Genomic DNA, 11,374 nt, shown 5'->3' with positions numbered 1-11,374 from the left:
AATAACCAAACCACCCATCCATCCAGCAAAAGAAAGAAAGAAAAGCTGATATTTAAGGACACTTGCTTCTTTTGAACTTCAGGAGCAGGAGCAGGAGCAGGTTGCGACCCACAGGTTGAGAACCGCTAGCTTAGAGGGTTTACAGGGCTTACTAAGGACCATGTGTGTCTTAGTCATGACAATTTAGAGCTGAGAGGATATTGGGCCATCTAATCCCACATTTAGCTTATAGATAAGAACTCTAAGAAGGCAAATGACTTCCAAAGTCCTAAAGCCGGTGTGAGTGCACAGGAACCAGATTAAAGTGGCTCAAGAGAACCCACTGTAGCCCTAGCCAGTTGCTCAGTGGTTAGACTGCTGGCTTACCTACCAAAGGGTCGAGGTTCGTTTTCCAGTCAAGGACACATACCTGGGTTGTAGGTTTGATCCCCTGCCTCGTGTGGAGGCAACCAATTGATGTGTCTCTCACATTGATGCTTTTCTCTGTCTCTTCCTCTCCCTTCCACTGTCTCTAAAAATCAATGGGAAAAATATCCTCGGGTAAAGATTAACAACAACAAATAGATGTTTCTAACAGGTTCTACTTGCTGAATAAATGAAAAAGCCAGAACATTAAAAAGTCTTGGGTCAAAATGACGGGTTATTTTTTTTCTGCCCTTACCTTGCATGGAAAATATGGTAAATTACCATCCCATTCCCACTTCATTTTTTACCTACTTTTTTTTTTTTAATATATTTCACTGATTTTTTACAGAGAGGAAGGGAGAGGGATAGAGAGTTAGAAACATCGATGAGAGAGAAACATCGATCAGCTGCCTCCTGCACACTCCCTACTGGGGACGTGCCTGCAACCAAGGTACATGCCCTTGACCGGAATCGAACCTGAGACCCTTGAGTCCGCAGGCCGATGCCCTATCCACTGAGCCAAACCGGTTAGGGCCATTTTTTACCTACTTTTAAGACCACCCAACAATGAATTGAAATTTGTGACAGTTCAGCCATGGCAGGTCAGGGTTATCTTTGCACCATGATAAAGAACAGTTAACAATATAAGACTATTGACAATTTTTAAACTTATCAAGGCATTTAGGAAACTTTTCTTTAAAAAATATTTTTTTGAAAAACATTTTTATTGATTTCAGGAAGGAAGTAAAAGGGAGAGAGAGATAGAAACATCAATAACGAGAGAGACTCATTGATCAGCTGCCTCCTGCACAAGCCACACTGGGGATGGAGCCCGCAACCTGGGCATATGCCCTGACTGGGAATCAAACCAGTGATATCTTGGTTCCTGGGTCGAAGCTCAACTGCTGAGCTACACCCGGCTGGGCAAGAAATATTTCTTGCTAAAATTAAAATAAATATACTCCACAATCTAAAATAAGCCATTTTGGTATTGGCAGAGAAAGGGATTACGTGTGTGTGTGAGGTTTGAGGGGGGGACAGACCTTAGGAAGGAGATGGAGGGAGAGGGACTAGGAAGAGAGGGAGAAAAGGAGAGAATGAGAGAGAAGGGACACCAACTGGTATGAGGGACACGCCAGGTGGAAGGGTGGGCTGGGGAAAGGACGTGTACCATCTCATCTCAGTCACTACAGACTACAGAAGAGCATCCTACTGAGAACTTGTGTTGGGGAGGATTTGCATCAGGGATGCTGAGAATGAGCCTTTAGCTAGGAGACTAATGGGATAACGGAGAGAAGGGAAAGAAATTGCTCTGTCTCCACTTTAAAAGGGGTAACTTAAGCCAAGCTGGTTAATTTTCAATGTTTTCTACACTGTGTGTGTTTGTTTTTTTTAAAATTCTTATTGATTTCAGAGAGGAAGGGAGAGGGAGAGAAACATCAATGATGAGAGAGAATAATTGATTAGCTGCCTCCTGCACGTCCGCCCCCCTACAGGGGATCCAGCCCATAATCGGGCTTGTGCCCTGATCAGAATCAAACAGTGATCTCCTGGTTCACTCTAGCTCAACCACTGAGCCACGTGGCTGGGCTACATCGTGGTTTAACAGTCCTCTAATTCAGTTTTAGTGTTCACCTTGTATCACTTTTCAGGATCCAACCAGGAGCCAACGAGGTACGCGTCCAGAAACCCGTGGTTGGAACTCGTCTTTTGCACTTTTCCACTTGGGTGCGGGGGCGTTTGTAGCGAGTTTTTGGCTAGATGGCATTCAACCAAACCCCGTGCTTTTCTCTCCAGCTTCTGCACCTCCTGCAGGACTGCACCGAAGACACACCCAAAGGAGCAGGCACCTTAATTCCCCTACACAGAGCAAACGAGAAATGCCTTGGCTCTGCCGCTTTTGTCCAAGGCACTTTCACCGCACACGCCCAGAGCTTTAGGATTTACCTGGAGGGTTCATGTGCTTTGAATCCATGGCAAAGTGGAGGAATTCCATTTCTACTACCAATGAGGACCTGGCACGAGCATTTTCCTCTTTAAAAATTTTTTTTTGAAATATCCACCGTGGCGGCAGTGGAGAAGGGTGGCCCCAGCGAACAAGGCGGCTTATTATTATTACACAAAAAATATCTCAGCCCCTGCCCACACCCTGCACCCAGCCTCCAGCACTCTGGGGCCGCGGCGCTCAGACCTCTAGGTTTGATAACAACCAGGGACTACAAAACAGAGAATTCTGGGGGGAGGAAGTGACGACACGGCGCAAAGCATGCCGGACCCCGGCGGGCTCCGCTCGGGAAGAGACTCCTTCCTCTTCACGTGGTTGCCGAGTCCTGGGCGCTGCCCCAGTTTTAACCGGTGTTTGTCTCGTTTTTGAGGGTTAGGCGTTAAGGACCACCTGGTTTGAGGACGGCCCTGGGTACCACGAGGCTGCAGGAGAGGCCAGGAGTCTGAGCTCTGCAGCCTTCGCTGCCGCCGCCCGGTCTCTGCAGCCTCCAGACCGGGGCCGGAGAGATCCTGCAGACACGGAGCCAGCGAGCGAGATCCTGCAGACACGGAGCTTTTCAGCTTTTGGCGAATAGCCGAGTTTTCCTTTTCAGCTGGGGGCAGGAGAGCAGAGGTGAAGGGCTTGCGCCTCCGCAGACGGGCGTTGAGAGTCCGCGAGGCGGCGGCCTGGACCGGGATGGGTGGACTTGGAGGAGGCCCGTGTTATCCAGGCGGCCCCGCGGCCCCGAAGAGTAAATACTGTTAACTGTTTTTCTGATATGGATCTTGAGGCAAATGACAGGATTTCTTTACGTCTAGGGTGAAGATTAGGGATTTGCTGGCGTGGAGCATACGTTAACCCGAACTGGTGGTGGTTTTAGATCTAGCCAGATGGCAGCCGTGAATGAATGGACGAAGAGAGGGCCCTTAGAATGGCAAGATTACACTTACAAAGAAGTCAGAGTGACAGCGAGTGAGAAGGACTATAAAGGATGGGTTTTAACCACAGACCCCGTCTCTGCCAAGTGAGTATGGGTCCTGCTTCCCGGAAATCATGACGCCCCTTTGTGCTGCCTCTCATATACAAACTCCGAAGCCGATATTATTCCCATATAAGAATTTCATTGTCTTTGAATCTAAGTGCAGCTCTACCTATGGATTACCTTGTCATACCAACCAAGTTAGTAGAAATGAGACATTTTAAAAAAATATATATTTTATTGATTTCAGGGAAGAAGGGAGAGGTACAGAGAAACATCAATGATGAGAGAATCATTGATCATTGCCTCCTGCACGCCCCACACGGGATCGAGCCTGCCACACGGGCATGTGCCCTGACCGAGGATCAAACAGTGACCTCCTGGTTCATAGGTGGAGGCTCAACCACTGAGCCACGCCAATGGGGCGAGACATTTCTTTTCTTACTACATTTTATTGTAAAATTTTAAACATAACACAAAATATAAAGAGCATGGCATAACACACACTAACCTTACACCTCCTTCCATGTATTTTAAAGCCAATTGTAGGCATATAAATTTTGTTCATAAGTACTTCAATATCTCTTAGTAGATAGGGACTCTAATAAATGTAAGCACAATATTATAACACTTAAGAACAGTAATAATAATTTTAATATTAGCTAAATCCTCGGAGTTCAGGTTCACTTGTCTTCAAAGTATCTTTATATTGGTTTATCAGTTTGGTTGATATGTCTCTTAAGTATCTTTTTTTAAAAAAAATATTTTTTTATTGATTTCAGAGAGGAAGGGAGAGGGAGAGATAGATAGAAACATCAATGATGAGAGGGAATCATTGATTGGCTGCCTCCCGCACGTTGGACCAAGCCCGAAACCCAGGCATGTGCCCTTGACCGGAATTGAACCTGGGACCCTTCGGTCCGCAAGCTAACGCTCTATCCACTGAGCCAAACCGGGTAGGGCTGTCTCTTAAGTATCTTAATCTATAAGTCTGCAGTTTCTCTTTTTAGTTTTCATGTCTCTTATTTGTTGAAGAAAGGGAGTATTTTATAGAATTGAACACATTCTGGGTTGAGCTTATTGCATTACTAGGATGTAGTTTATTAATTTTTACTGATTTGATTTTAGAGAGGGAGAGGGAGAGAGAGAAATGTATTATCAGCTGCCTCCTGCATGCCCCCTACTGGGGATCAAGCCCAAAACCTGGGCATGTGCCCTGACTAGGAATCGAACCTGTGATCTCCTGGTGCATGGGATGATGCTCAACCAACTGAGCCACACTGGTTGGGCTAAACTAGTTATTTAGTTTTTATTTTAAGATTATAGGACTACTTACACTCTCTTTTTTTTTGAGTCAATAGTAGAAACATATTTTCCAGAAAGTTTTGTTTTAAGTTCAAAATTATTAGCGTAAATTTGTTAACATTTTATAATGCTTTATTCCTAATATGATTTATATGTATCTTCTTTAATTTTTTAAAAATTTATTGATTGTAGAGAAAGAGAAAGGAAGAGAGAAACATTGATACATTGTTCCACTTATTTATGCATTTATTGATTGCTTGTATGTGCCCTAACCGGAGAGTGAACCCTCAGCCTTGGTGTATCAGGACAACGCTCTAATCAAGTGAGCTACCTGGCCAGGGCCTTCTTTATTTTTTGTTATTAATCTTGCTGAGTTTTGTGAATTTGTTTTAAAGAACCAGTTTTTGGCCCTAGCTGGTTTGGCTTACTGGATAGAGCATTGGACTGTGGACTGAAGGGCTCCGGGTTCGATTCCAATCAAGGACATGTGCCTTGGTTGCAGGCTTCAACCCCAGTGCAGGAGGCAACCAATCCATGTGTCTCTCTCACATTGATGTCTCTCTCCCTCCCTCTCTTCCACTCTCTAAAAATCAATGGAAAAATGTCCTTGGGTGAGGGGAAAAAAAAGAACCAATTTTTGGCTTTCATCCTCTTAGTGCAGCCGTGGGCAAACTACGGCCCCGCGGGCCGAATCCGGCCCGTTTGAAATGAATAAAACTAAAGAAAAAAAGACCGTACCCTTTTATGTAATGATGTTTACTTTGAATTTATATTAGTTCACACAAACACTCCATCCATGCTTTTGTTCCGGCCCTCCGGTCCAGTTTAAGAACCCATTGTGGCCCTCGAGTCAAAAAGTTTGCCCACCCCTGTCTTAGTGACTCTTGTTTAATTATTAATTTTGTGCTTTTTTTTTTTAATATATTTTATTGATTTTTTACAGAGAGGAAGGGAGAGGAATAGAGAGTTAGAAACATCGATCAGCTGCCTCCTGCATACCTCCCACTGGGGATGTGCCCGCAACCAAGGTACATGCCCTTGACTGGAATCGAACCTGGGACCCTTGAGTCCGTAGGCCGACGCTCTATCCACTGAGCCAAACCGGTTAGGGCTAATTTTGTGCTTTGATATTTTCTTCGGTCTGCTTTGAAGGGGAGTATTCAATTTTTTTTTTTTAATTCTAAAATTTAAATCTGTACCCTCGCTTCTTTTTAATACACATTTAAAGCATTTATAATTCTTTAAGTAATGCTTTCACTGCCTTTCACAATGAGTGCTTTAGGCTGGACAAAAAGTTTAGATGTTTAGGACCCTCAATGAATGCTTACTGAACAAGTGAAAACATCTGGTGGTGAGAGGATTAATTTTAAACAGGGAAGAACATTCCCTATTATTCTAATGACTTGCTGGGGTTAATGCCTCTTATTCCATTGCTTCTTCCATAGTTTTATGGGCCTTTAGGTTTTTCTTTTGCAAATCTCTGAACTTACTTTTTCTCTAAAGTATTGTCCTCGTGAACTTCCTTGAAGATGGCAGCATGTCTGTGACCGGAATTATGGGACATGCCGTGCAGACTGTTGAAACTGTGAATGAAGGGGACCAAGGGGTAAGAGAGAAGCTGATGCATTTGTTCACATCTGGAGACTGTCAGGCACACAACCTTGAGGATCTGGAAAAGAGAAAGAACAGCCTAAGGAAATGGCTTGAGAAGAACCACATCCCGGTCACTGAACAGGGAGATTCACCGAGGACTCTGTGTGTGGCTGGGGTCCTGACTATAGACCCACCATACGGTCCAGAAAATTGCAGCAGTTCTAATGAGATTATTCTGTCCCGTGTCCAGGATCTTATTCAAGGACATCTTGCAGCTTCCCCGTGAGAACCCGAGAACTATGGGTGCACTGAAATAAGACTTTTTTTTCTTCATAAAATGTTTTGAATTTTAAGGCCATCATACTACAGGACGTTAAAGGCACACAAGTGTGTGTGTGTGTTTTAATTTGTTTTGGTAAAAACCAAAGATGTGGATTATGAATGCTAATAAGTGTACTGTTGCAAGGAGAACATCACATGCAACAAAATTAGCACAAGGATTGTAAGTCCTTTCTTCTGAGGGAGCTATACCTCCATTTTTGTTAGGGAAGAAATGTATTTGGAAAAACGCAACATGTTACATTTAATACTAAATGCATTAGTCCCTTGCACTAACTATATGTGTCTAAATTTTTTTTGTGTGTGTGTGTAATAATGAAATTGCTTGACACTTGAAAGTTTTGACTAGTGGTAAATATCTTAACACACAAGCCATATAACCCTCAAAGCCTTTAAAGTGAGAACAAGTTGGTATCTCTGAGGGAAAAGGTACATGTGACAGGTAGCCTGCAGCTGAATTCAACTCACTTCCTCCACCCGGGCCCCATTCCTCAGGCTAGGCTTCCCCGAGGGGAGTGCAGGCAGTGTGCTTCGCCACACCTGGCCACGGGAGCCAGGCAGCGCCAGGACTAGATGGAGGCCTCTGGCCGAGAAAGGCAGCTCAGGTTATTTGGGGTTCTTTCCGTGGGCATGTCTAGAATGACTGCAGGGTCATATTCGATTAGAACTCCAAGGCCCTGACTCCCTAGGATAGGGGTGAACAAAATTTGGGCCCTTGGGACAAATCCAGCTTGCTACCTCCATTTGTTAAAAGTTTTTAAAAAGTATATTGATTTCAGATAGGAAGGGAGAGAGAGAGAGAGAAACATCAATGATGAGAGCGACTCAGTGATCGGCTGCCTCCTGCAGGCCCCACACTGGGGATCGAGTCCACAACCCAGGCATGTGCCCCGACCAGGAATTGAACAGTGACCTGGTTCATAGGTCAACACTCAAACCTCTGAACCACACCAGCCAGGCAGCACCCTTTTAATTTCAACATAGTCATTCAGTCTTTTAAAAAAAATCTTTATTGTTGAAAGTATTACATATGTCCCCCTCGCCACCCCCCCCATTGACCTCTTTGGGCCCCCCCCCCCCCCCGCCCCCCATCAGGCATTCATCACCCTATTGTCTGCATCCATGGGTTATACATACAAATTCTTTGGTTGATCTCTTCCCACCCAACCACCCTTCCCTCTGAGATTCCAGAGTTGTTCCATGCTTCTATGTCTCTGGATCTATTTTGTTCATCAGTTTATTCTGTTCATTAGATTCCACACATCCAGTCTTTTTAGAACCTTCAGAGGCTCTTGCAGGGGGTATATTATGTTCCTGATGAATTTTCTCAAGTAAACTTTATTGTTACCCTGTTTTTCCTGTGTCCCTGCTTATCTCTGTATCCTGAGTTCCTAGGGTGACTGGCACATGGCACCTGTTTAAGTTGGTTATATTGAAATTAGCATACATGGAAGAATTTCTGAGGTCCCAATATGGGTCTCAAACTAGATAGGTAGCACACACTAGGTGTAAACTGTTCACTAATCAGACTGCATGCTTCAATTAGTCCAGTCTTAGCCAGGCTTACTGTACAAAAGGATGGAATAAAGATTTACGGGCTAGAAATAATGGGGACAGCTGGAGTTTAAATGGGACAGTGCACAGGTGAATTTCAGAGACAAGGGTGGCATGGACAGAAACGTCTAATTGCGGATTGTTTTGTGCTGGGTCTATAACCTGGATTTGTTTCCTCCTCATGCAGCTAGGCCCTTGGTGCCCATTGTACAGCATGGCCCCTGATTTGTAAAGGCACCTGTCTTCTAAAGAACGTATCTTTGACATTCAATCTGGTAATCTTACTAATAGTGAAGTCCTAAAACAGATTTCCCCAGTTCAAACTATAGAAGGGTTACTAAGCCTAGAAATTATAGTTCCTAATGAGGCTTGATGTTAAATTTAAACATTTTATGGTCATACACCTATAGAACTATATACTCCTTTTAACCCTATTGTGTTTAGTATATTGGCCAAAGTCTACTAGGTTGGACTCTTTTAAGATAACACAAAGATAAGGTAAGGGTGTGTGTGTGTATTTTAAACTTTTTAATGTGGGCCTAAGTGTGAGAACCCGAGTTTCAAAGTGGAAAGTGTTAGCAGTAATAGAATCACATATAAGTCATATCTTCAAAAGGCATAGTTTAACTTATTTTCACATTTTCAAAGTAAGTGTTTTAAAAACTTAAAACAGGACTTTGTTTTTGTTTTTAATGGTAGGATATTTTAAAGATATCTCTACCCATATGTGCATCGCTTTTCTTATTTGTATATAGAATTTTCTCAAATCCTTTTTTGCTGTTGTTAGTCTTCACCTGAGGATATTTTCCATTTTGGGAGAGGGAGAGAGAGAGAGAGAGAGAGAGAGAGAGGAAGAGAGAGAGGGAAAACACATCGATGTGAGAGAGATACATCGATTGGTTGCCTCCCGCATGCGCCCCAACTGGGGCCGGGATTGAACCTGCAACCCAGATATGTGCCCTTGACAGAGAATTAAATGTGTGACCCTGTGGTGCGCAGGCCTATGCTCTAACCAGATATGAAGTCCAAGAGGAAGACAGAGCTAATGCTCTGTCAACCTATGACCACCTCTGTAAGAATGGTTAGCTCTTCTATTTTCTGAGAACTCAGCTAGACATAGTACAAAACAGTAGTGCAGACTAATTTTGTAGCCAGTATTTTATTAATACGATTCCCTAACTAGAATCCAATAAAAGTAAAACAAATATTTAAGAAAACATCCACAGAGTTCTTAACAAAATTAACATTACGTGCTGACAATCTTGGGGCTTAGAAATCCAGGCCACAGTGAAATACTCTACTGCATTTTGACTTTTAATCACAAAGGAGTAATCTTATTTCATAGTTCATAAATTTTAAGAGTTCTGGGGTGAGGATTTTCTTATTCAAGGTGTCCAACCTTTTCACATCCTGGCCACCTATGAAAGGATAGGATTTGTGCATGTGTATGTGGCTGCAAGTAACCAGCCCAAGAAGGGCTTCCTGAGGGGAGCAACTTCTCAGCCCTTGGAACCGGAAGTTTTGTAGTCATCGCGCTCCCAGCTGTATGCTCTGCTGCAAACATGTTACCAGTCCCCACGGCTCTGCTAGGGCAGCATGCGCTCCACTGTAGCACCAAGAGTCAAAACGGCTTTTAAAAACTTGTCTAGAGGCTCAGTGCAGTTCTAGCCTTCATTTCTCCTAAGTGTCCAAGCCTAATCATTCTTGTAATCTGAGCCTGTTTCAATAGCAAGTCAGGGCTTGGATATTGTCTGCACTCTGCTTAAGTGCACTGGTGCTTACATACACCTCATAATGATCAATTTGGACAGACTAAGAGTCTTATTTAACTAAAATAAAATCTTAAAAAGGGAACACCCTTCATTGAGGTGGTTTTTCTCGATTAGTTTGAATGTTAGCTATGGTATAAAACCTGAGGGCTAGACAAACAGGAATATTTTTCCACCCAGTTCTTTGGGATTCTTCCTGGCCACACTGATAAATGCCCGGGGAAAATATACATGTATTCCTATTTTTTCAAAATGCCAGTGCCCCATTAACCTAAGTGGTGGCTGAAATAAGTCTCATGGAAGGCATTTTTATGGCTGTAAATCTGACACTGGCATGGCAACCCTTTCTCCCCCAACCATGCCAACTTTGCTCTGAGAATACCATTAAAATTCCTTTTAGGTAATGTGAAATGTGGCCATTAGATCTGGGTGAGTTCAGAACAAAGTAATTTCTAAATGGAAAACCTACAGGAGAATAAAGACACTCAGACGGTTCTGCTTTTAAGAATTGGAGTGTTATGGATAAGACCAGCTTGCATTTTAATAACAATTAAGAGCTCATTAAGTTTGTTTTTTAAGGCTTACCTTGAATGAGTAAAAATAAAAATCCCTCACAAATCAAGTTTACTCTGTAGCCAATAGCCTACAATGAAATTTTAATCTTTCTTGCTCACATGATTTTTTTTCTTCTCTGTTCTAACTTCTCTCAGTTGAGCCTGTATGATAGAAAAAACAATCAGTATCTCTCCTCATGCCCTTATCTCACCCCAGTAAAAAGCAGGAGAAAAAGAATATGCAGATTAAAACAGAATACACATTCACTTGTGTGTTAACAGGCGCATTTCATTCATTCTAGGACAGTCCCAGGGAAAAAGACAGGCAGGCGGGTCTGTAGACTGTCTTACCACGACACTCCAATTGTGCTGGGAGTGCCCACTGCTGTTAGAAATACTCAGTCTGGACAATTTCCCTAAGGGAATGCGGTGTCTTGGCAGCCTGGGCAGTGCAGGCCCTGGGCTCCTTCATCAGGGCCAGCCCAGCACAGAGCTTGAGTTCGAGGTAGAGGTGCTGCTGCTGTCTCCCAGGTGAACAAGAAGCAGGTGAGTAGCAAGCACTCTCCTAAGACGGGTCTTTATTGTGTGGTGACAAGCTTCACAATCGTGCTGATGATGCGGGACCCTCGAGGACACATGCACAGGTCTATGCTCGGGTTCTTGATCTTATCCTGGAGGAGCTGGTCAAGCTCGCAGCGCAATTCCTTTACTAATTCAGCCACCTAAAAGGGAGTGCCATGTCAGTGGCGCGTGACCAACAGGAGAGGGAGATTATCAAAGGAAATGCCCGTTATCATTCTTTGAGACTCCTGGTATGAATTTTAACTTCATTAGTGGGGTGGGGGTGGAAACTAAATACATTTTCATTCTAAAAATGCTTCTAAAAGTTCTT

General features: G+C 43.5%; 2 protein-coding genes across 5 annotated transcripts in view; one reads left to right on the top strand and one right to left on the bottom strand.

Moving 5' to 3' along the window:
* The first annotated feature begins 2,687 nt into the window (after positions 1–2,687).
* On the top strand, positions 2,688–6,882 carry GEMIN6 (gem nuclear organelle associated protein 6). Of its 2 annotated transcripts, none has more exons than XM_014448056.1 (3): positions 2,688–2,760; positions 3,208–3,413; positions 6,177–6,882. In XM_014448056.1, the coding sequence occupies exons 2-3, from the start codon at positions 3,280–3,282 to the stop codon at positions 6,550–6,552; spliced, it is 510 nt and encodes a 169-aa protein (XP_014303542.1). In that variant the 5' UTR covers positions 2,688–2,760; positions 3,208–3,279; the 3' UTR covers positions 6,553–6,882. The 2 variants fall into 2 exon arrangements, with proteins under 2 accessions (XP_014303542.1, XP_006083497.1); XM_006083435.3 differs by lacking the exon at positions 2,688–2,760 and adding an exon at positions 2,898–2,944.
* A 2,417-nt stretch (positions 6,883–9,299) lies between these two features.
* DHX57 (DExH-box helicase 57) overlaps positions 9,300–11,374 on the bottom strand; it is a 43,148-nt gene continuing 41,073 nt past the window's right edge. For all 3 annotated transcript variants that reach the window (XM_006083432.3, XM_014447989.2, XM_014447992.2), the window contains exon 24: positions 9,300–11,204. In XM_006083432.3, coding sequence (XP_006083494.1) covers positions 11,061–11,204 — 144 coding nt within the window. In that variant the 3' untranslated portion in view covers positions 9,300–11,060. The remainder of the gene's footprint in view (positions 11,205–11,374) is intronic.

Source organism: Myotis lucifugus, unplaced genomic scaffold (genome assembly GCF_000147115.1).
Source record: "Myotis lucifugus unplaced genomic scaffold, Myoluc2.0 scaffold_6, whole genome shotgun sequence".
Lineage (NCBI taxonomy): Eukaryota > Metazoa > Chordata > Mammalia > Chiroptera > Vespertilionidae > Myotis > Myotis lucifugus.
This window is presented reverse-complemented; position numbering and strand designations above follow the sequence as displayed.